Below are 25,586 nucleotides of genomic sequence, written 5' to 3'. Positions count from 1 at the left end.
GAAGTCCAAACACCATCTTTGCCCAGTTTGGTGGATAGTAAATGTCCCTGCATTTGGAGTCTGTGTAAAATGGATTACATTTAACGATGTGCAGTGACACTGTACAGCCAGGAGATCTGGGTGTGAAATGAGAGGGGAAATGATATAACTATTATTGTGTGGGGCAACCCACACCACAATTCTGTGGCATGCTATTTAAAACAGAAGCTTCTAGGCACTGCCTTGGAAAGACCGAGTCGGCTCTTTTGGGAAAGCTCAGACATATTTCACACATTCTTGGATGGTTCTTAAAGTGCATGAGGTACATTTTAAATGCATGCTTAAGTAAAAACTTAGCATGCATAAATATTAGAATTAAAAGAAAAAGTCCTTTCTTTTACTGTGTTTAGTATTTATCTCATGTACAATGAATTTATCAGTAAAAGCATACAAAATAAAACATCTAAGAATTGTTTATTGGTAAAGCAGTGTGATATAATTTAAAAGGTCCTCTTGGAATATTTAACATTCATTATTCTGTTGTCAATTTATGAAAAATACATTTCTATCACATATTTTAGAATGTCAAGTTATGTGAGTACTTATAAGTACAGAAAGGACAGTATACTTATTGTTGAAATGATGCTAGTATTTTAAAACATACAGAGATCATTCATTTTCCAATTAGAGAGGCATTTAATACTTACTATAGATATCTGAGGACATATGAAAGAGTTAAATATCAGAATTAAGTCATGGCTCCACTATCCATTATGCCATCCCCAATCACACACTAATATTCTGCTGCAGTTCCCAAATAAATTCCATGACTGACAGAAATACTGAAGCAAAACACAGGACCAAAGACCATATTTGCTTTGTTTTTCATTGGAGACAATATAAGAAATATATTGCCAAGTGAATCATACAATGTGTTAAAATTCAGATATATCTACATAGATATAGAAATAGATATAGATATAGATATATGAGTTAGATACTTGAAAAGTGTGAACATTCAAAATATTTAAAAAAGGAAACTTTGAAATTAGGACTTTGATAATATAATAAATACAGCTACAGGGTATTTAATAGTAACTTGACTAGAAACAAGTGAATAATAGTACGTAGTCAGCACTTTCCCTGTCCCAGAGTAGTATTTTGCTCCTAATTGGGGGGGGGGGGGGCTGAGAACCTTAAATCATCTGTAACTAATTCTAATATAATTTTTTAAATTACATCAAATTCCATGCTCTTTACAAAATTAAACTTCTGCCAACTTTGTCTCACATCTTTGGAATGATTTAAGATACTTATTTTAAATGGATAGGTGTATCTATATTAAGTTTCCAAACGTTATTCTAACAAATACCAAATGGTGATTTATTTGATGAAAGAGAATCACATTTAAATTTGTTAAATTAAAAACATCACAATTGACATTGGTACCAATCTTAGAAAAATATTTCCGATTCAGAATAAGAGTAATAAACTGAAATTGGTTATGTCATACTCTCTTAAAATAATAATAGGGCCTGGAGAGATGGCTCAGAGGTAAAGAGGACCATTTCTCTTCCAGAGGTCCTGAGTTCAGTTCACAGCAACCACACTGTGGCTCACAACCATCTATAATGAGATCTGGTGACCTTTTCTGGAGGGCAGGAATACATGCAGACAGAACACGGTACACATAAATAAATAAATCTTTAAAAAAAGTAGTAATACTTCATGATCTTAGCACTCAGGTTGTCTGTCTTCAAAAGAAAATGTACATTCTGAGATCTGAAATTTACATTCAATCACAAAAAAATCAAAGATCAACTATTATGACAAAAACTGACAAATCATTAATGCATTTATACACATAAACACCTCAAAATAGAGACTCATAATCTACATAAATTATAAATCAAATAATCTCAAATAAACTCAAAACCCATTACTAGCCCAGACTGTTATTCTGAGAACTCCACGTAGCTTTCCCCCAGAGGAGCCCTGACACACTTGTTTGATTATCTAACCAGTGAACTTCTGAGACGGGCACCCAGTGTGGGGCAGGCTGGCACTGCATCCCTAAGCTCCAGAAATCTTCCTCAGACTCAACTGCTGGCACGCAAGTATAAGCTATTACGCATAGTTAAAGAGTTTCCATTTTAATTAGTCCAGGTGTTATAATCTGTGTCTACATTTTCTAGATATATTCTTTCTGGCAAAATTTATTAATTTTCAAACAAAATTCTAAATAACAAGGAAGAAAAAAAAGAAGCACGAAGGTTAAAAATCACGTGTAAATTTGAGTCATTGCCTTATTAAAAGAAAAAATAATGAAAAGAAAATAATTGACAGAAAATGACTAAGTGCCAAAGCAGTTCAGAACAAATAAGGAAAAACAGAATAAACAGACCCAAAGCTGAGGGATGAAATGTAAACCTTAAAAACAACAAGTCAGACTATGCATTCCTTACATGTCTCAGCACCAACAGTCACCAGAGAAGCAAAGGAATTACAACTGATTAAAACAAGGAACAAAAAAAAGCCCTGTTATTTTACTATACAGTATATAACATGGCACTGATATTAAACCATATTGTGATCATAACAATAACAATGGTCATTCTTAATACAGACACACATACACACACAACTCAAGGTTGTTATCCTCACATTTGGGAGTCAGTGAACAGTGAACAACTGCCTAGACCCTTATTCTGATATCAAGTTTATGAGATAGAATGGGAAATTATAAGCAGCCTATGGTGTTATTTTCTCTGTCAACAAAACTGTATGTAGGGAACAGAAATTGCTGTACACTAGGAAATAGGAAGTACACCTACTGTTCAAAATACAAAAATGGTAATATTAAATACTTAAACTCCAGTTAAAAAGATTTTCTTCAATATCTAGAAATTTAAGAATTAAGTGCTAAAATTACTACTTTATGATGTTTTATCATAACTATAATTCACTATTGTTGAAAATGGCAAAATACAAGGTAACTCACGACATACAATGAAGAATTAGTATATTTAAAAACAGTCTGTTAGCCAGGCAGTGGTGGTGCGCGTCTTTAATCCCAGCACTCAGGAGGCAGAGTCAGGTGGATCTCTGTGAGTTTGAAGCCAGCCTAGTCTACAGAGTGAGAGTTCCAGGATAGGCACCAAACCTATACAGAGAAACCCTGTCTCGAAAAACCAAACCAAAACAAAACAAACCAGACTGTTGTGTAAAAATGATAGACTACAACAGGTAGTGAAAAATCAAACTACAATTTGAAATAAAAAAAAAATGAGGAACAAAGAATTAAATATCCAGCAAAACCATTCTTCAAAAAGTAAAGGCAAGGAGGCTGGGATATGGTGAGAGTAAGGTGTTCGCTTTACACATACAAAGCCCTAGGTTCAATTACCACCACCACCAAACAGAACAAAACAAAACACAGGATGAAAAAAAAAAGTATTGTCAAATAACTGAACATTGAGAAAATTTGCCACTAATACAAGTAATACATTGGCCTTAAATTACAACTCAGGTGCACAAGAAAAAAAAAAGAATAGCAGATAGATATAACCAATTATGTGGGCTATATGAAAGACTCTATTAAGTCTGCATTTTTCATTTCTTCAGTACTATAAAAGTAGTCAATTTTATATAGCAATAATTATAATTATAATCCTGTATTACTATACATGTGGATATAAGTATTTTTCAGAGAAAAGTATAAAGAGGCATATATTAGATGAACAATTAAATAATTTATTTGTATTAATCTAGATTTCATCAGAATATGATAAATTCAAATACAAAGAAAAGCATAGTAAAAATATCAACGGAGGAGGCAGCAGACTAAAATACAGCTGTACGACATGGAAGACACTAAAAGAGAAATAAGAGAAAAGTAATAGATGGCAACAGATTAATATTACACTAAATAAAATGAGCTCCATCCACAATCTAAAACCCACATTGTCCCAACAGATTAATATTACACTAAATAAAAACAATCTCCACCCACAATCTAAAACCCACATTGTCAGGCGGCAGTGTACAGACCTAGCTAAATGTAACTATAGGAAAAACACTTGGATTCAAAGATAATTCCAATTAAAGCAAAAGAAGGGAAAGCATCTGATCATCCCACAAGAAGCCGGAGCGTTCATAAGCAACAGATAAAATGGACTCAGGTCAGCAGTATTACAGAAATAGAGAAGTTCTTCATGTAGCACGGTTACAAAGCCATCCTTTTAGGAATACATACCAGTTACAGATACATATAAATCTAATAACAAAGACTCAAATTATGTGAATCAAAAAGTGACATGGTTTACAGAGGGAGGGATACTACTAAAAATAATGGTTATTGGTTTCAATACTCTTTAATTATGACAGAATAAGTGAAACTCAGTAAGGCTACAGCAGAGTTAATAAAACCAACAACCCTATAGAAAAGGTACTAGAAAGAAAACTCAAACCCAGGGAAGTTAACTCCATCCACAAAAACCCACACAATAGATAATTTTACACCAACAAAATCCAAAGAAGGGAAGGGAAACACACACTCTCTCTCCCTCTCCCTCTCTCTCCTCTCTCCCACCAAAATAACAGGAATTAACAATCACTGATTATTAGTATCTCTCAATATCAATGGACTCAACTGGCCAATAAACAGACACAGGCTAACAGAACAAATACAAAAGCAGGATCCATCCTTCGGCTGCATACAAGACACATACCTAGACATCAAAGATAAAGGGTTGGAAAAGGATTGTCCAATCAAATGGACCTAAGAAGCAAGTTGGTGTAGCTATCCTAATACCTAACAAAACAGACTTCTACCATGGGCTTTCTCGGACTGCCAGGCCCCAAATCATGACATGGAGACTTATTAGTTATGAAGACTTATTAGTTATGAAGCTTTATCGTATGCTTATCTCCCTAGTTCTCATAACTTAATATAACATGTTATTCTTCATCTATGTTTGCCTTGGGGCTTTTTACCTTTCTTTCATTCTGTATGTCCTACTTTCTTGCTTCTGCCGTGTCTGGCTGGCCCCTGCTGGGTGGCGGCTGCTCCCTGGCTGCTCCCTGGCTGCTCCCTGGCCATGGGCTGGCTGACCTTTTCTGTCTGCTCACCAGCCCTGCCTACTGCTCCTCTGTCTAGTTACTGGCCATTCGGTGTTTTGTCAGACCAATCAGGTGCCTTAGGAAGGCAAGTTGAAACAGCAACACATCTTTAACACTGTTAAACAATTATTCTGTAGAATAAACAAGTGTAACACATCTTTACATAGTAATACAAATATTCTATTTCACAAAAGATTTCAAACCTAAATTAATCAAATTAATCAAACATTGCATACTCATTAAAGGAAAAATCCATCCAGATGATGTCTCAATTTTGAACAACTATGCCCCAAATGCAAGGGCACCCACATTTATAAAAGAAGCATTACTAAAGCTTAAATTACATATCAGACCTCAACATTAATAGGAGACTTCAACACTCCACTCTCACCAAAGGACAGGTCCTCCAGACAGAAATTAAACAGAGAAATAATGGAACTAGCAGATATTATGACTCAAATGGACCTAACAGATATCTACAGAACAGTTCATCCAAACACAAAAGAATTTACCTTCTCAGCATCTCATGGAACCTTCTCCAAATACTTGGTAAAAAAGCAAGTATCAACATACACAAGACCACCAAGGATTAAAGCTGTATTTCATCAACCACAGAAAACAACAGAAAGCCTACAAACTCATGGAAACTGAACAACTCTCTACTGAATGACCTGTAGAAGAAATAAAGAAAGAAATTAAAGACTTCCTAGAATTCAATGAAAATGAATGCACAAAATACCCAAACTTATGAGACACAATGATAGCAGGGCTAAGAGGAAAGTTCATAGTACTAAGTGCCTTCATAAAGTACTTGGAGAGATCACAGACTTAACAGCACACCTGAAAGCTCTAGAACAAAAAGAAGCAAACACACCTAAGAGGAGTAGATGGCTGGAAATAATCAAACTCAGGGCTGAAATCAATAAAATGGAAACAAAAAGAACAATACAAAGAATCAATGAAACAAAAACTTGGTTCTTTTGAGAAAATCAACAATATAGACAAACCCTTATCCAAACTAACTAAAAGGCAGAGAGAGAATTTCCAAATTAACAAAATCAGAAATGAAAACACAACTATAACACCAGACACCTAGAAAATCCAGAGAATCATTAGGTCATACTTCAAAACCTGTACTCCATAAATTTGGAAAATATAAACGACATGGACAATCTTCTTGATAGATACCACTTAGCAAAGTTAAGCAAAGATCAGAGAAGCAATTTAAATAGATCTATACTCCCCAAGGACATAGAAGCAGTCAGAAAAGACTCCAAACCAAGGGAGGGGGATCTGTGGATAGTATGAGGAGTGAGTAGAAAATTTCTTAATAAAGGAAAATAAAATTCAAAAAATAAAAAGACTCCAGACCAAAAAATGCCCAGGGCCAGAGGGTTTTAGAGCAAAACTCTACCAAACTTTCAAAAAAAAGTTAATACCAATACTCCTCAAATTATGCCACAAAATAGACACAGAAGGAACATTGCCAAATTCATTTTATGAGGCCATAGTCACCCTGATATATAAACCACACAAAGACTCACCAAAGATCTTGTATCCTGCTATGTGGCTGAAGGTGGATATAAGCTTATCAGTTCCTTGGTGGAAGCTTTGGGGTCACTCAAGTATACTATCATGTCATCTGCAAATAGGGAAAGCTTGACTTCTTCCTTTCCAATTTGTATCCCCTTAATCTCCTTATGTTGTCTTATTGCTCTGGCTAGAACTTCAAGTACTATATTGAATAAGTATGGGGAGAGCGGACAGCCTTGCCTCATTCCTGATTTTAGTGGAATCACTTTGAGTTTCTCTCCATTTAATTTGATGTTTGCTGTTGGTTTGCTGTAATTTGCCTTTATTATGTTTAGGTATGTTCCCTGTATTCCTGATCGCTCCAAGACCTTTATCATGAAGGGGTATTGGATTTTGTCAAATGCCTTTTCTGCATCTAGTGAGATGATCATGTGGTTTTTTTCTTTGAGTTTGTTTATATGGTGTATTACATTGACGGACTTTCGTATGTTGAACCACCCTTGCATCCCTGGGATGAAGCCTACTTGATCATTGTGGATAATTTGTTTATGCTGGAGAGGATGTGGAGCTAGGGGAACTCTCCTCCACTGCTGGTGGGAATGCAAGCTTGTACAACCACTTTGGAAATCAATATGGCGCTTTCTTAGAAAATTGGGAATCAATCTCCCCCAAGACCCAGCTATACCACTTTTGGGCATATACCCAAGGAATGCTCAATCATACCACAAGGCACTTGCTCAGCTATGTTCATATCAGCATTGTTTGTAATAGCCAGAACCTGGAAACAACCTAGATACCCTTCAATTGAAGAATGGATAAATAAAATGTGGTACATATACACAATGGAATAATACTCAGAAAACTGATAAGAGACTCGAACACAAAGACATGTATAGGCAGCTAATTGAAGCCTTTTTTCTTTCTAGAATTAGTTAGTACACTATACGACCATTAATACCTTAACAAAGTTTAGAATGTGTGTATATATATACATATGTATATATATATACATATGTATATGTATATATATAAATCTTGTAAATTTTGATATAAATTTCATACTTTAAGAAAAGTTTAAAGAATCAGAATAGAATCAAAGAGTTGAGATTAGTAATAGAATAGTCCCTTAATTAATTTGGTTTTTCTCCTGTCCCATAGCAGAAGATGGCTCTTTTCTTCTGGCATGATACAGGGAGTTTGCATTTTCCTTTTAACAACATGCTTGAGTTTAAAGAAGGAGAGAGCCATTCTCCAACTCCAAAGTCAGCTTTAAATTTTAATTGAACTGGGACTATTAGAAGACCAATAGTGTTAAATTTCCTTAGAGAAGAGCAGAAACAAACATTTAGGAAGACTTATAAAATTTTATAGATGATATACCAAAAGGCCATTTTACTCTCTTTCCTGGGATAGATGATTTGTCCCTTTTCTTCAGTTGTCTCATTTGTCCAGTGTTCTTCAGATTCCTTAACCTTCATTCTCTTGATAATGGTCTCAAATTCAGAGGCTAGTCAGATAATAATGAATCTTTGGGCTTTGAGAACGCGAATGCAGCATGCAAAAGAATAATCAGGCCGTTAAAGGCAAGATCTGCACCCTTGGAAGATTGGATGAGAGACATGGTTAATGTTGAGGCTCATGACCATGATAATATGTGGGTAGGAGAAGCAATTTCAAAAGGTTTAAGGAATGTAAGATGTTTTGGATGTGGAAAGCAAGGACATTAGAAAAGGGACTGTAAACAGGTCATTCCTAGAAACAATCTTTCTTGAAAGAACAATGGCAACAGAATGCCCCTTCCTTCTGGAGTATGCAGAAGGTGTGATAAGGGAAAACACTGGACCAACAAATGTAGATCAACAAGGGACAGGCACGGTAATCCTTTGCCTCAGTCTTCGGGAAACGCCCAGAGGAGCCTCAGGCAGGCCCCCACAGCAAATCCAGTTCAAACCTTTCCTGCAGTCATAGAGGAAACCCCTACTCAGAGCAATTAAATAACCAAATGCCTATTGGAATAAATCATGCTGGTTAGGATGATGAAACAGAGAGAACAGAAAATTCAGGAAAAAACATAAAGAAAATTTTTTGGCAAACTTCTATTAATGAACAAAGACCAAAATTAACAATAAAAATAAATGGTGTTTTGTTGTCTGTCCTGGTAGACACAGGTGCAGACGTTACCATAAATGCACCAGAATTTTGGCATCCAACTTGGTCTCTTCAGGAGGTAAATGTTCAACTGTTAGGAGTTGGGACATTATCTCAAGTGAAACAGAGTGCAAGATGGCTCGAATGTGTAGGTCCAAAAGGACAGAAAGGAAAATTAAAACCATATGTGGCTAACATAGCTATGAACCTGTGGGGTTGAGACCTGTTGCAACAATGGAATACACAGGTTAACATCCCTCCAATCTCAGAAACAAATCATAAACTAGCACGTGTTTCTGAGAGAAATATTAGAAGATATTATTCTAATGAGTGGTCACCAGCCATCCATGTCATACAAGAACAGGGCACAACAACTGATGATCTTCCAAAGACACCAACAGCTCTACCTTTAAAATGGTTAACAGACAAGCCTGTATGGGTTCAGCAATGGCCTTTAACAACAGAGAAACTCCAGGCTTTAGAAGAGCTGGTAGAAGAACAGTTAAATGCTCGGCATATTGAAGAATCAACCAGCCCTTAGAATTCTCCTGTATTTGTTATTAAAAAGAAATCTGATACATGGAGATTGGTAACAGACCTTAGAGCAATTAACAAGGTAATTCAGCCAATGGGCTCCCTACAATCTGGAATGCCTTTGCCTACTCTGTTACCAAAAGGATGGCCTCTCATAGTTATTGATTTAAAAGACTGTTTCTTTTCAATACCCGTACAAGAAAAAGACAGAGAAAGATTTTCCTTCACAGTGCCTACTTAGAATAATTCTCAACCAGTTAAAAGATTTCAATGGAGGGTCCTCCCACAGGGAATGTTGAATAGCCCAACTCTGTGCCAATATTTTGTACAACAGCCATTGGAAGTGATACGTAAAAAATATCCTAAATCTATAATTTATCATTATATGGATGATATTTTACTAGCTGACTCAAATGCAGATACTTTAGAAAGAATGTTTGAAGAAGTAAAGAAAATTTTGCCTTGCTGGGGATTACAAATTGCTCCTGAAAAGATACAAAGAGGAGATTCTATTAATTATTTAGGATATAAAATAGAGCTACAAAAAATTAGACCTCAAAAGGTGCAAATTAGGAGAGATCGACTACAGACACTTAATGACTTTTAAAGATTATTTGGAGACATTTCTCATCTACGAACTATTGTTGGGGTAAAAAATGATGAACTGAATAATTTGTTCAAAACCTTAGAAGGTGACAAGGACTTAAATAGTTCAAGAGAATTATCACCTGAAGCTGAGAAAGAATTGGCCTTGGTAGAAAAGAAAGTACATGAAGGGCACGTGGATCATATTGATCCAAAGCTGGATTGCATTTTGGTTATTTTACCTTCTAGGCATTCCCCAACAGGAATATTAATGCAAAGGGAAGATATTATATTGGAATGGATATTTTTACCAAATAAACCAAATAAAAAATTAAAAACTTATGTGGAAAAAAATCTCTGACTTGATTTGGAAAGGAAAATTGAGACTTCGTCAATTAGCAGGAATAGACCCAGCAGAAATTGTCATACCTTTAACTAAGGAGGACATTGAAAAATTATAGACAGAAAGTGAACCTTGGCAAAGAGCTTGCAGTAATGTTTTGGGAGAAATTAACAGCAAATATTCCAAAAGCGGTAGAATTGATCTTATAAAGAGAGCTGATTGGATCTTGCCTCGAACTGTATGGGAAAAACCCATATCTGGAGTTCGCACATTTTATACAGATGCCAACAAACAAGGAAAGGCAGGTTACAAATCAGAAAATTTAAGTAAAGTGGTTCAAAGTCCTTATAATTCAGTTCAAAAATCAGAATTGTATGCTATTCTGTTGGTATTAATGGATTTTTCAGAACCTCTCAACATAGTAACTGACTCTCAGTATGCTGAAAGAGTAGTATTACATATTGAGACTGCAGAATTTATCCCTGATGCTTCAGAATTGACTTCACTATTTATTCAATTACAAGATACAATCAGGAAAAGGAGTCATCCTTTATATATAACTCCCATCCGATCCCATACTGGTCTGCCAGGCCCTCTAGCACAAGGCAATGATGAGATTGATAAATTATTGATAGGAAATGTGCTGGAGGCCTCAGAATTTCATAAAAAAACATCATGTCAATAGTAAAGGTTTAAAAAAGGATTTTTCCATAACCTGGCAACAAGCCAAAGAAATAGAAATGTCCTACTTGTTCCTTCTACAATCAAATGTCATTACCAGCAGGATATAACCCAAAGGTACTCAGAGGAATGAAATCTGGCAGATGGGCGTGTTTCACTTTGCAGAATTTGGAAAATTGAAATATGTACATCATATCATTGATACTTATTCAGGATTCCAGTGGGCAACTGCTCTGAGTTCTAAAAAAGCTGATTCTGTAATCACTCATTTGCTAGAAGTTATGGCCATCATGGGTATACCTGCACAAATCAAAACTGACAATGCTCCATCATATGTCTCTGTTAAAATGAAACAGTTTTTTGCTTACTACAATATAAAGCATATTACAGGTATACCACATAATCCTACAGATCAAGCAGTTATAGAAAGATCAAACAGAACTCTAAAGGATATGCTAAATAAACAGAAAGGGGTAACAAACCCCCCCAGAAACAGACTGCATAATGCTCTATTAACTTTGAATTTTCTCAATGCCAATGAGAAAGGAACAACAGCTGCAGAGAGACATTGGATAATAGAAAAAACTACAGAATTAAATCAGCCTGTATACTTTAAGGATGTGCTGACCTCAGAATGGAAACCAGGGCATGTGTTCTGTTGGGGACGAGGTTTTGCTTTTGTTTCTACAAGAGAAGATAAGTTGTGGGTACCATCAAAATTGATAAAGGTTCAATTTGAACAAGAGAGACCTCTTAATTAGAGGAGGTGATAGTTCATCAACCAGCATGAACATCCAATTTAAATTAACTTATACCAGTAACACATGTCTTTTCATTTAATCAGATAATAACTTGCCCAAAAGGAACATCCCCAAAATTAGTCTTGGGGAAATAGAACACAACTGTGCAGGCACTAAGATCGACAATTAAAAAATGGAACCTCATGGAACTGAAAAGCTTCTGTAGGGAAAAGGACACCATCAAAAGGACAAAAAGGCAGGCCACAGAATGGGAAAAGATCTTCACAAACCCCACATCTGACAGAGTGCTGATCTCCAAAATATATAAAGAACTCAAGAAACTAGACATCAACAAACCAAATAATCCAATTAAAAAATGGGTTACAGATCTAAACAGAGAATTCTTAACAGAGGAATCTCAAATGGCTGTGAAACACTTACAGAAATGGTCAACATCCTTAGCTATCAGGGAAACGCAAATCACTACAACTCTTAGATTCCATCTTACACCTGTCAGAATGGCTAAGATCAAAAACTCAAGTGACAGCTCATGTTGGCAAGGATGTGGAGTAAGCAGAATAGTCCACTGCTGATGGGAGAGGGAACTTGTAGATCCAATTTGGAATTCAATGACAGTTTCTCAAAAAAATTAGGTATAGATATACCTCAAGATCCAGCTATGCCATCCCTGGGCATATATCCAAAGGATGCTCCACTGTATCACAAGGACACTTGCTCAACTATGCTCATAGCAGCTTTATTCTTAATAGCCAGAAACTGGAAACAACCTAGATGTCCCTCAACAGAATGGATAAAGAAAATGCGGTACATTTACACAATGGAGTATTACTCAGTTGTTTTTTTTTTTTTTTTTAAAAAAAAAAATGACATCATGAAATTTGCTGGCAAATAGATGGAACTAGAAAAGAACATACTGGGTGAGGTAACCTAATGCAGCCCAGGTGTCCAGCTCCCAGAACTGCTACAGGGTTGTATATAGAATGCTTCTTAGTAGTGATGGCTTAGGAAAAAATTCCTATCTATCTAAAGATCTTTAGGGAAAACTTAAGAGTAATTCTGAAGGCAAATTCCTTTATTACTCTATCTTGAACAATTCTTTTCTAAAAGTCTCTCGACATAGCTACATTCGCCACACACACACTTCTCTCTATATAACTCAGCTACTTTTCTCTCTCAGCGCTCTCCCTCTCTTTCTCCATCTCTCCCTCTCCTCCCTCTCTCCCTCTCCCTCTCTCTCCAACAGCCAAACTCTGGACAGTTATGTATTACATTTTCAGGGTCCTACCCATTCTCATAACACATGTTACGTCACATAGTTTTTCTCAGGCTAGGGAGGTTACACTGACCAGCCAGTGAGTAACACTTGGCTGTGCACTTGGCTCTGAGTTAGTCAGGATTCCCAGATCAAAAATGACATTGAAATTCAGGACTTAACAATAACAATTAAGTTGGCAGAACCCTAAGTGTCCTGAAACATAAACTGAGGCTGAGAGTACATGCAGAAAGTCAATTACTGCAGAGGGTTATGTCTAACAAAGTTGCTTCATGTCTGACCTTGATTCAGCAATAAACACCTGGGAATTTGTCTTTGTGTATTCTCTGCAGGGGCATCTAGTCTGTTTTGAATTTGTTCTGAAGTCTAAAATTAGCTGTGTTTGTGACTAAGAATACTGTTACTTTCCTGTGTCAGTTATGAAAAATATTCTAGCATTCTTTCTATCATTAGAATTATACAGCTTAAGCAAAAATCATCTTCCTGACCATCCACAGCTGTATGTGTACCAAAAGATGGAATATTTTCTCGAGATAAAACACACAAGCAGTGGGAAAAATACCCATAGCAGTTTTTAGAGAAGAAATGTAGTGGCACATGAGAGAAATTACAGACACAAGCAACTAGTCATTTACAATCAATGACCCCACGGCCTTGCCAGGTAGGGCTTCACATGAGAGAGTTATTCACCTAGTAGGTCGACCTATTAAATACTAGTTGTCACCTGCTGTATCCTCCCACGGCCTCTGATAAAACTGTTGCTACCAGCAGCTACCAGCAGTAACCCAGACCCAGAAACACAAACATGGTATATACTCACTTATAAATGAATGTTAGCTGTAAAGTAAGGGATAACTGTGGTGCTACAATCCACAGACCCAGAGACGCTAAGTAACAAGGAAGGCTCAAGGGGGGACCCACAAATCATACTGTGAAGGGGAAATATAACCAGTGGATGGGGGGGAAGGGGGAGGATGGGAACAGGAAGGCTCAAGTAGAAGGACGGTGAAGAGAGTCCTGGGAGAAACTAGAATCAGGGGCATCTCTGGGAAAAACTAGAAACCTAGTGCAATGGAAACTCCCAGGAGTCTATGAAGGTGACTCTAGCTAAGACTCCTAGCAATGGGAAATACAGAGCCTGAACTCACTATCTCTTGTAACCAAGCAAGACTTCCAGTGTAGGGACAGGGACACTAACCCAGAAATGAATCCTTCAAGCTACAATTTGTCCTGCCTACAAAATGTGCTGGGGTAAAGGTGGTGCAGAAATTGTGGGAGTGGCTAATCAATAACTGGTCCAGCTTGAGACCATGCCATGTGAGGGAGCTTCCTCCTGATGGCCAGGACCCAGAGGCAGGACAGCCAGAGACCTAGGATAGAACCAAACATGATTGGAGGGGAAAAAAAATCAATGAAATGATTCCCAATAATACTCTGCTGTACTCAGATTGGTGCCTAGTTCAACTGTCATCAGAGAGGCTTGATCCAGCAACTAATGAAAAAAGATGCAGAAACACACAGCCAAACATTAGGCAGACCTAGAGGAACTCTGGAGAAGAGGGGGAGGAAGGATTATAGGACCCAGAGGGGTCAAGAACACCACACACACACAAAAAAAAAACCCCACAGAATCCACTAACCTGGGCTCCTAGGGGCTCACAAAGACTGACCCAACAACCAGGGAGCAACTGACCTGGGTCCTCTGCAAATTAGTTGTGTAGCTTGGTCTTCTTGGGGACTCCTGTCAGTGGGAGCAGGGCTGTCTCTGACTCTGTTGCCTGCCTTTGGGACCCTTTTCTCCTGCTGGGTTGCCTGGTGCAGCTGTCCAGCCTTAATAGGAGAGGAGGTGCCTATTCTCACTGATCTTGATACACCATGGTTGGTAGATATCCATGGGAGTCCTGCCCTTTTCTGAAGAGAAACAGAGGAGGAAAAGTGTGTGTGGGGGTGGGGGGGAGAACTGGTGTGTGTGGGGGAACTGCAGTTGGGATGTAAAAAATAAAATAAAATAAAATAAAATAAAACAAAGAAGTTATAATACAAATAAAACATTTAATGTATTAAGACTACATAAATTATAAAAATTATTTGAAAAAATGAGCGGTATATGCATTTCACAAAAATTATCCAAAATGGCTTACAACTAAATGTGACATACAAAACTAAGAAAACTCCCAAAAGGCAACAGGAGAAAATGGACGATGATTTTCAGAAATAATTAAAAGCAGCAGTCCACAAGAGAAAGAGCTGATGAGCTGGCTGCAATGAACTTTACACTTTTATGCTGTGCTAAAGAAATATTCAGGAGTTTGAAAACACACGCACAGATTGGGAGAAAATATTTAAGTGAGATATCTAATAAAGAATTATTATTCCAAACTCAAAACTATTAAAACTGAGTAAGAATAAAATTCTATTCAAAAAATAAAAGCCTTAGAAGGTATCACTAACAACAAAAAGGTATGCACATGGCATTGAAGCTTCCTTTCACATATCACAAAGAATATGCAACTTAAAACAAGGAGAAAGTATCGCAGGGCTATGAGACAGACAAAAACACAACCTTACATGCTGCAGGCTCAGTCATCAGAAGGAGGCACATTCATCGCTGCTGCAAATAAAATGGCACACCTCCTTTGAAGACAGTTTGGCAGTTTTTAACCAAAGTAAACAGAGTACATGATCCAACAAACACACACTTCTGTAATTATCCAACAGAGTTGAGTTAGCATAAAAATATTATAGATATGTGAGTTTGTGTATTATTCATAAGTTGCCCAAATTTGAAAGTAACCGAGATATTTCTGGTTGATGAACGGATAAACGGTCCTACAGACAATGCAAGCCTAGTACAGAAAGGAGAAAGAGATACTAATCATCAAAATTCCCAGAAGAAATGTCAACTGCACTATCATATGGCTAAAAATGTAAAGCTAGGATACAATATTATCATTGAGTGCCAGCTGTTTTAACAGATGAAGGAGAGAGATAAGTAAGTGTAGCTTGGAGAATTTGGCGGCAATGAAAATTTTATGTATGAAAAGATAATAGTAGAAATTTGTCATTATACATAACAAAAATCACCAAAAGACAGTACTAAAGTAAACTACAAATTTTGAGAAATAAAGATGTCTCAATAGGCCCATCAAGTGTAACCAATACAGCATTCAGGTCTGTGATGTTGTCAACTGGGAAATGCAAGTGTACAGGCAGAAAATGCATAGGATATTTCTGTAATTGTCTCTTAATTCTATTGTGAACCTAAAATTAGGTGTCACAAACAAATATTAAAAAGGAAAAACATTATCTTTTCCTTAGCGACCAAGAAAAAATGATTTCTTTAAGAGGTGATCAGGAAACTATGTAAGCACTTAGTTCTGCAACACTAGGTTTTGTTTTAATGTAAATGTTCTAACATTCATAAAGTCAAAATTGGCGAGCAAGGAGTAGATGGTGTAAGAATCCATTCTAGCATTTAGGAGCTACCAAACCCATAGACAAATAAAAGATGGAGCAGGCTGAATGTGAGTAGTAAGAGAACAGTGCCTGCAGCAACCAAGTTAGCCAGATTTAGGTAGTTCAAAAGCTGCACCACAAGGTGAGACAGCCTGCACAACTAATCTCATCACTTGGGGGACTGATGGGGGAGGATTGTAAACGCTAGGCTAGCCTGGGCTCAGGAATAGCCTGAAATGTAACATCATTTGTAAAATATGCATGGTCATTTTCAAGACATTTAAAAATATTATCATAAAAAGAAAATTAGAAGTTCTTTTCTAAGAGTCAAAGGATTTCTATTTGAATACATAATTTAAGAATTCAAACAAATAAGCCTAAAAAAATGAGAAAATAAAATAATTGCAATAGCACATCACCATCTTCATAACTGATAGAAGTTGATTATGATACATTTTCAGCAACTCAACTGGAACAATGCACATAAACCAATAGAGTGAACAAGAACAACAAAGAAAAAGCACCGTTATGTTTTACATAGATGCTGAATAATTTCCACACTAGCTTATACTGAAACTCACTAAATCCAACAGCAGCAAAGTTTGAACTTACAAATGATCTCAATATTCCATTTCTGTCAAAATATTTTGTTAACGTCACAAGCAACTCTTTCAAAGCAGAAATAACAAACCTCTGTTAGGCACAGGGTAGAAACCCATCTGCTCAGAGGTGTTGGCTGGATGTAGCAAATTACATTTGCAAGGCTCACTGCAAGAGCTCCCTAATGAAACTCAAGATGTTGACTTTGACCAAAACATCCTACATAAACTAAATCTGGCTACAGCAGGGACCATCTCTTCCTAATGCATCTGAAATCAGATGATAGATTTCAGCATCTTGAACTTTAAAAATAAGTGAATACAGAAAGAGACTTAAATCTCTCATAAGATAGCTTCTACATCATTCCATTTATGATTTCTGTAATTTTCTAGAAAGGCTTTTAATGAAGAATCTGTTGGATTACCGATGAACTTTCAAATAATATTTAAGAATTGTGTGAAAACCTTATAGACTACAGGCATTGCAGTCAGCTCGATTCTTTTCACACGCCATGCTAGATGATGGAACTGAGCATAGAGTAAGACGGGAATCACATCTATTCTCATCACATTAGTAGAGAAACCACAGGCTGAACAAAAGTAATGAAGATTCGGTTGAGGATTATGATGAGAGGGGTGAAGACCGAAGGAAAAGAAACCTAGAAAAGAGAGAACTATAAACTATGTGCTGTTAACCCTAATATCCAAAAAAATGAAACCTACTACAACATCAATGATTTTAAAATGTCAATCACAGAAGACCACATACTATGATTCCATTCATACAAAATCTCTAAAACACCAAATTCATACAGATATAAATGCATATTAATAAGAGCCACAGGCTGAGATCACAAGAAATGGAGAGTAATATCCAATGTGGTATGTCTTTTGTAGGAAAATAAAGTATTCTAAAATCCGACAACGGTGGTTGCACAAGATTGTGAACATACTGAAGAACATGAAATTAGATACTTTAAAAGGAATTTTGTGGCATGGTAACTACATCTTTAAAAGCTGCTACACAAACATTAATGAATGTCAGTAACATGTAGGGACAAATCATTTAGACCTTACAAAATTAATTCTATACTTGAGAAAAAGAGTCCCCAAAACTCACTAGTTGAACTTGACATAATCGTTATGATCAGAGCATTTTGCATGAGATGCACAACGATCTGAGGTGGATTCTGAACACCCCCAGACAGGGGCAGGGGAGAGTTCCCAGGACCCAAATTCAAATAGGAAAGAACGAATGTGTTCAAGATGCTAGAGAAAGAAGCCTTACATCAGGACAAAGATAATACAAAGAACTTTTAAAAAGCCTCCTTTTAATACGTCATATTACCAGTCCAGAAAAAAAGTTTTCAATGGAGCTTTCATTTCAAGAAAGGCCGAGAATTAAACATCAAATCTGGAGCTAAAACATCCACAGGCTATAAGCTTTTTGGCTCTAGGCAGAATATACAGCAATCAAATACCATAATTCTTATTCTTGCATTCTAATAATATGAACAAGGTGTTGACCTATGTAGTACTGTCAAATTTTGAGTCTTGTTATTGCAATACATAATCATACTATTTTCTTTATGAATCCAATTTTTCCAAGTTCACCTTTTGTTTGAAATGAGCATGTCCAAGTTCAAAGAGGTAGAGGTATGAATTTGAAACTGAAAACACTGCAATCTAAGAGATCAAGTACATATTGAACATGAACCGTAGCTCCAGTCATCTCACAATTAGTTACTTGGTGTAAATAAGTTAGAAACCTGAAAAATAATATATTCAATGAGTTCTCTATAACATACTCATTCATAACTCAATTGGCTGCAATTAAAATCATCCTCTTTTAATTTTACTTTGGCCTATAAAATACCCCAAACCACCAACCAATCCCATTCCCCTAGGGAATCAGACTCTTGGTGAAGAGCCAGTGACCCACCCAGTGGCCCCATTCAGTCTTTCCTTCTAGCCCATCTCTACTCTTGTGACATCCCCACACATCAGCAGAATGACTGTCTACCAGGGGCCCCACATCCACCACACTTGGCTGGGATTCAAAGATTACACAGTCTCCACATTTGACTATAACTAAGATGGACAACAGCTATCAAAGAACAGAATACTCACCCAACAATAGGAGACCAGGTATCTACACCAGATCCCAGTGCAAAAACACAAACAGCCAAGACAATACACCTCCTTCAGAAACAGAAGCCCTACTGTTTCAGGTCCAGAGAAAAGCAATTAAGCTGAAGCACAGGACAAGGACTTCCAAAATCAGTCAAAAACATGTTAAAAACTTTGAAGAGGATATAAATAAATGCCTTAAAGAAGACCATGAAAACAGAAGCAGGCAAAGACATGATGAAAATAATTCAAGACATGAAAGAATTTACAAAAGAAATAGAGTCACTAGAGAAAATGCACACTGAAATAAAACTGGAAGTGAAAAAAGGGAAACCTCAGAAATAAGCTTCAACAATATATTAAAAGCCATGGAAGAGGGAACTGAGACCTTAAAAATGAGGTAGACGAAGTGGGTATCTAAGTCAAAGAAAATGTTAAATCTAAATACATCTAGGCACAAAACATCCAGGAAATATTGAACACTATGAAAAGACTAAACTTACAAATAATAGGTATAGAAGAAGGAAAAGAGTCCCAGGACACAGAAGATATCTCTAACTAAGTCATAGAAGAAAACGTCCCAGGTCTGAAGAAAGAGATGCCTATCAAGGTACAAGCAGCATGCAGAACACCAAATAAGATTTAAAAAAAAAAAAAAAAAGGAATTTTCCCATAACACAAAATAATCAAAATAGCAAATCAACAGAACAAAAAAAAAAAAGATATTAAAAACTGCAGGGGCGTTACCTAAAAAGGCAAGCCCATGAGAGTAACACATTACATTTCAATGAAGGCTCTGAGAGCCAGAAGATCCTGGACATTGTTAAACAAGCTCTCAGAAGCTACTGATGCCAGTCTAGAATACTATACCCAGTACAACTATCAATCACAATCTATGGAAAAAGGAAAAACATCAAACAATCCATGTATGTGCACCAATTCAGCTCTACAGACGGTAAAAACATCAAACAATCCATGTATGTGCACCAATCCAGCTCTACAGATGGCACTAGAAGGACAACTCCATTCTGAAAAGAAGCTTTTCACCCATAGCCAGATGAGTTCAGTGCAGAATCCTACAAGACCTTAAAAGAACTAACAGCAGTACTCCTCAAATTATTAAGCAAAACAGAAGCTGAAGGAACATTTCCTAATTTTCTTTACAAAGCCACTATTACCTTGAACCAAAACCATACAAAGACCCCTTCCCCCAAAAAAGAAAGTGACAGACTAGTAATTTTGAAAAGAAATGCAAAATTTCTCAATAAGAACACTTGCAAGCTGAATAAGAACACATGAAAACATTACCCATCATAATCAAATTGGACTGTTCACTGCTGGCAGGACTGCAAACTGATATAGTCCCTATTGAAATCACTTTGGCAGTTCCTCAAAAAGCTGAAAACAAATTTACCAGAAGATCAGCTACACCACTCTACACCACTCTTGGGGATATACACAAAGGAGTCAACAACATACTCCAAAGATACTAGCTCATCCATGTTCACTGTTGCTCCTTTCCTAACAGCCAGAAACTGGAAACAGTCTAGATGACCATCACTAATGAATGGATAATTCAAATGTGGTAGAGTTTCATGATGGAATATTATACAGCTGTTAAGAAAAACGGAAATTGCAGGCAACTGGATAGAACTAGAAACAATCATCCCAAGTGAGGTAACCAGGATGCAGAAAAAAACAAACATTGCATGTTTTCTCTGATATTTGTGTGTCAGTTTTTATGCTGTAGACGTGTGTGTTTCAATCTGAATAGCTAGTAAGGGATGGGGGGAGAGGAGCTTCCATGGAAGGAGAAATACAGTACAGGGTAACAAATACATGAAGTGGAAACTAGAATAGGATGTGGAGGGGAATGAGAGGACAGGCAAAGTAGGGAATGTAGTGGGGGGGGGGCAACTAACGCTTAGGGCCTTTTGAAAAGCCATACAGAAGCCTACTACTGTACAAGTTATCTAAAATACATACATATATGATATGAAGCTAAATGGACTCACAATACAATGTGTACACACACACACACACACACACACACACACACACACACACACACCCTGCTACCAAACATCACAAGCTATTGGTTACTTTCCATAACCTGAGGGTAAGCTCCTAATCACTGAAGGGAAAACTTAACTTATGGCATCGGAGAAACTGAGCTAGTGCCCAACTAGAAACTTTACCCATACTCACTAGTGTTTATGGTGCTAGAAGGTACTCTGTACATTACCAGAGTAATCATGAATTTCAGAGAAAGGTAATCATCAATTTCACCCAGCTATAAACCCTCCAACCTAAACAGAGACCTGCTTGCAAAACATACCACAGCAATAGAGGAACAAATGCTATGGGACTAACGACCCACACTCTGTTTGGATTTCAGGCCAGTCCATGAAATAAAAACCATGTATGTATATAACACTGCTAAAGAAGAACCTATGACTAGACAGGTCACAGGCCTAATACTATTATTCAGTTAAAGGAACATAATAACTAAAAGATTCCCAGTGTCAGACATATTGCTATACCCGTAGATTTGAACACCACTCAACCGTCATCAGAGAAGCTTCTACTTGCAGTCAATGATAAGGAAATGGGATCTACAAGTGAACAGGGGGCAGAGTGAGAGACTTGGAAGCACTCAGACAAGATGTGATGTCTTTATCAGACCACAGGAATCTACCAGGAAGTGGAGACAAGAGTAAGAGCAGAGCTGCTGGGTGACTCCACATGAATAATGTCTCCCACACAACAGGACTGGCACAGGAAGGTGACATCACCCTCAAGACTTGCACAGGCTGAAAGCAGACACAATCCTGGCACTGAGAAGGAAAAGTGAGCACACGTCCCACTCTAACCAAGAAGCTATGCAACTGGTACCTATTGGGAATAAGAAAAAGTGTTTTTCCAATGGAGTGTCAGTGGGTCTATCAACTACACGCCAGGGCAGGTCCCATGCCCAGGAGTAGCTGACTGACACAAAATAGGCTCCCTGTTTTTTCTGGGTTCTCTTTCTTTTGTTTTGGTATTCTTATGTCCTGTTGATCTTCTTTTTGTTAGTTTTGATTTTCTTTTCTGTTGTTTTCCTGGTTTTTGTTATTTGGATTTCTTTGAGAAAAAGGACATGAAGTTGGGTGGGTAGAGAGGCTGTGATAACCAGGGAGGAATTAGGGAAGGAGAAGGAATATAATCCAAGTATAGTTTATAAAACCTTTTTAAAAATAAAATAAATTCAAACCAACTTTCATCCTAATATTTCCTTGTTTCTATTTTTTAATCATATTATCTTGTATATTTTATAGGTAATTTATGTTAATATATAAATGATAATTTAAAAGTATGAGAGCAAGAAAATATACCAGTACACAGTACAATTATAATAAATCTTCATGTAAAAGTTGATATATACTAACATATCAAAAACAAAACAGGGCATGAGAGATGGCTGTAGAGTTAAGAACACTGGCTGCTCTACTAGAGAACCAGAGTTCAAGTCCCAGCAACCACATGGTAGCTCACAACTGCTGTGAGATGGTCTCTCTGTACACCGTGAATATGTGCTGCTACTATTGGTTAATAAAGAAGCTGTTAAGGTCTATGGCAACACAGGATACAGCCAGGTGGGAAATCCAAGAGAAACAGAGGGAAAAGAAGGTTAGAGTCAGAGTAGATACCAGCCCGCTGCCCAAAGAGCAACATGCCAGTAGACTGGTAACACCATGGACATGTGGCAATACATAGATTAATAGAAATGGGTTAATTTAAGATGTCAGAGCTAGCTAGCAATAAGCCTGAGCCATAGACCAAACAATTTGTAATTAATATTAAGCCTCTGAGTGATTATTGTTCAAAAGTGGCTGCAGGACAGTGGGACTGGGGCAGGACAGAGAAAAATGTCCGGCTACACACAACTATCTGTAACTCCAGTCCCAATATATACAATGTACTCCTCTGATGTCTCTGCAGTCTACACTTATATGGTACACAGACATACATGCAGTCAAAACACTCATATGGATAAAACAAAAAATGGGGGTGGAAGGGAACCTACAACTGGCAGGATAAAATAACAAGATGCCAAAAGCAATCTACAGATTCAATGCAATCCCCATCAAAATACCAACACAATTCTTCACAGACCTGGAAAGAACAATACTCAACTTCATGTGGAAAAACAAAAAACCCATGATAGCCAAAAGAATCCTGTACAATAAAACAACCTCTGGAGGCATCATGATCCCTGACCTCAAGCTCTACTATAGAGCTACAGTAATAAAAACAGCTTGGTACTGGCATAAAAACCGACACGTGGACCAATGGAATCGAACTGAAGACCCTGAAAGTAATCCGCACACCTATGAACATATAATTTTCTTTGACAAAGAAGCCAAAACTTTACAATGGAAAAAAGAAAGCATCTTCAACAAATGATGCTGGCATAACTGGATGTCAACATGAAGAAGGCTGCAAATACATCCATATCTGTCACCGTGCAAAGAACTTAAGTCCAAGTGGATCAAAGACCTCAACATAAATCCAGTTACTCTGAACCTGATAGAAGAGAAAGTAGGAACTAGTCTTGAAAGCATTGGGACAGGAGATCACTTCCTAAATATAACACCAGTAGCACAGACACTGAGAGAAACAATCAATCAATGGGATCTCTTGAAACTGAGAAGCTTTTGTAGAGCAAAGGACATGGTCAACAAGACAAAGCAACAGCCTACAGAATGGGAAAAGATCTTCACCAACCCCACATCTGACAGAGGGCAGATATCCAGAATATATAAAGAACTCAAGAAATTAGACATCAAAATGCCCAACAGTCCAATTAAGAAATGTGCTATAGAGCTAAACAGAGAATTCTCAACAGAGGAAGCTCAAATGGCTGAAAGACATTTAAGGAATTGCTCAACATCCCTAATCATCAGGGAAATGCAAATCAAAATGACTCTGAGAAACCACCTTACCCCTGTCAGAATGGCTAAGATCAAAAACACTGAAGACAGCTTATGCTGGAGAGGATGTGGAGCAAGGGGAACTCTCCTCCACTGTTGGTGGGAATGCAAGCTTGTACATCCACTTTGGAAATCAATATGGCGCTTTCTTAGAAAATTGAAAAAAATATTTAAATGTACCCTCTTCAAGGATGGGCCGTGGGATGACAAAGGGAATCTCCTGCAGAGGCTCCATACACTTGTGACCAGCACTGATAATCTTTATTTGTGGCAAACAAAGGACAAGTGTTCCTGGTGTGCTGGTTTGTCCATGGTACCAACTTCTTACTGTCCCAGGGATGTCACCAGATACAATTGTACTCGGGGAAGGCAGGCTATCATTTGGAATGAACACACAGCAAGACTGGACATCAAGCTACAAAAGAAAAGCAGAATGAAAATATGCAGGTCAGAGTAAACATACATTTGACCTAATAACTTCACAATAAATAATGAAGTCAAAACTAAGAGCATGCCCTGTGTGTGTCTTTATGAGTTATTTTACTAAAGAAATTCAAATGACAATTGAAAAAGTATTGTTTCAAGCTACAAACTTGATTAAAGCATCCAGTGACATGAGATCAAACCTGTAGCTGCCCTTCACCACTTTTCAAGAATCATGATCGAGTTAGAAAATGTGCTGGGAAATGGAGAAAGATCCCCCTGCTTCTCCAGTTCATTAGATTTGGTTAGCAGCAGCCAGATAAGGCTCCAAACTTTTTTTTTTAATAATGCTATTTCTACGCCCATTTAGGGCCCTGTATTTTAAAATTACAGACTAAAATAGATGAACATACACATAAAATACTCAGTTCACAGCTCTAGACAACCATTAAAAGAATGTGTGCATGTAAGAAACTTTGTGTATACACCCTAAGAGGCAACGTGTGTGTGCATGTGCACCATATGTATTACACATGGTAAAATGAAAAGTCTTAGAAATCAAAGCACTTTTTCTGATTTTAGCCTTCAAGTTATTATGTAAATTGTGATTTTCCATAAAATGTTTAATACCCCTTAAAAACTGAGAAGTTACTTAACTCACTAGACTTACAGTACATTAAGACCGAATAAGTCCAAATGCAAAACTCACTGATACCTGTTTGTTTGTTTGTTTGTTTGCTGAATTCAGAACCAGTAAAGATTAAGTTCTGTTAGTCTTAGCTGACTATTACAAAATAATATTTTGTATGTGGCTATAATATTGCCTCAAATTTTAGCATACTTGAGTTATTTTGTTAAGCAGATATAAACTACAACGTGTTAGTTTCCTATAGAAATTATACAACAAACATGTGATTTGTAGGTAAGATAAAAACTGTATTGCTTATTAAGCCTTGGGATACTTCAGGTAATTGGGTTAGCAAGGATACCATATTTTATAAAAGATAACAATAGGTATAGTAATATCCCTGCTTTCAAGGTAATATA

General features: G+C 37.0%; 1 protein-coding gene across 6 annotated transcripts in view; it reads right to left on the bottom strand.

Moving 5' to 3' along the window:
- Positions 1-25,586, bottom strand: part of Vps13b (vacuolar protein sorting 13 homolog B) — a 559,226-nt gene that overhangs the window by 312,408 nt on the left and 221,232 nt on the right. For 4 of the 6 annotated variants that reach the window (XM_052747609.1, XM_052747613.1, XM_052747610.1 and 1 more), the window contains one exon: positions 24,297-24,531. The exons of the other annotated variants lie outside the window; for them this stretch is intronic. In XM_052747609.1, coding sequence (XP_052603569.1) covers positions 24,297-24,531 — 235 coding nt within the window. The remainder of the gene's footprint in view (positions 1-24,296; positions 24,532-25,586) is intronic. 6 annotated transcript variants of the gene reach the window in all.

This window comes from Peromyscus californicus, unplaced genomic scaffold, assembly GCF_007827085.1.
Source record: "Peromyscus californicus insignis strain IS unplaced genomic scaffold, ASM782708v3 Scaffold_20__1_contigs__length_68692818, whole genome shotgun sequence".
NCBI lineage: Eukaryota > Metazoa > Chordata > Mammalia > Rodentia > Cricetidae > Peromyscus > Peromyscus californicus.
This window is presented reverse-complemented; position numbering and strand designations above follow the sequence as displayed.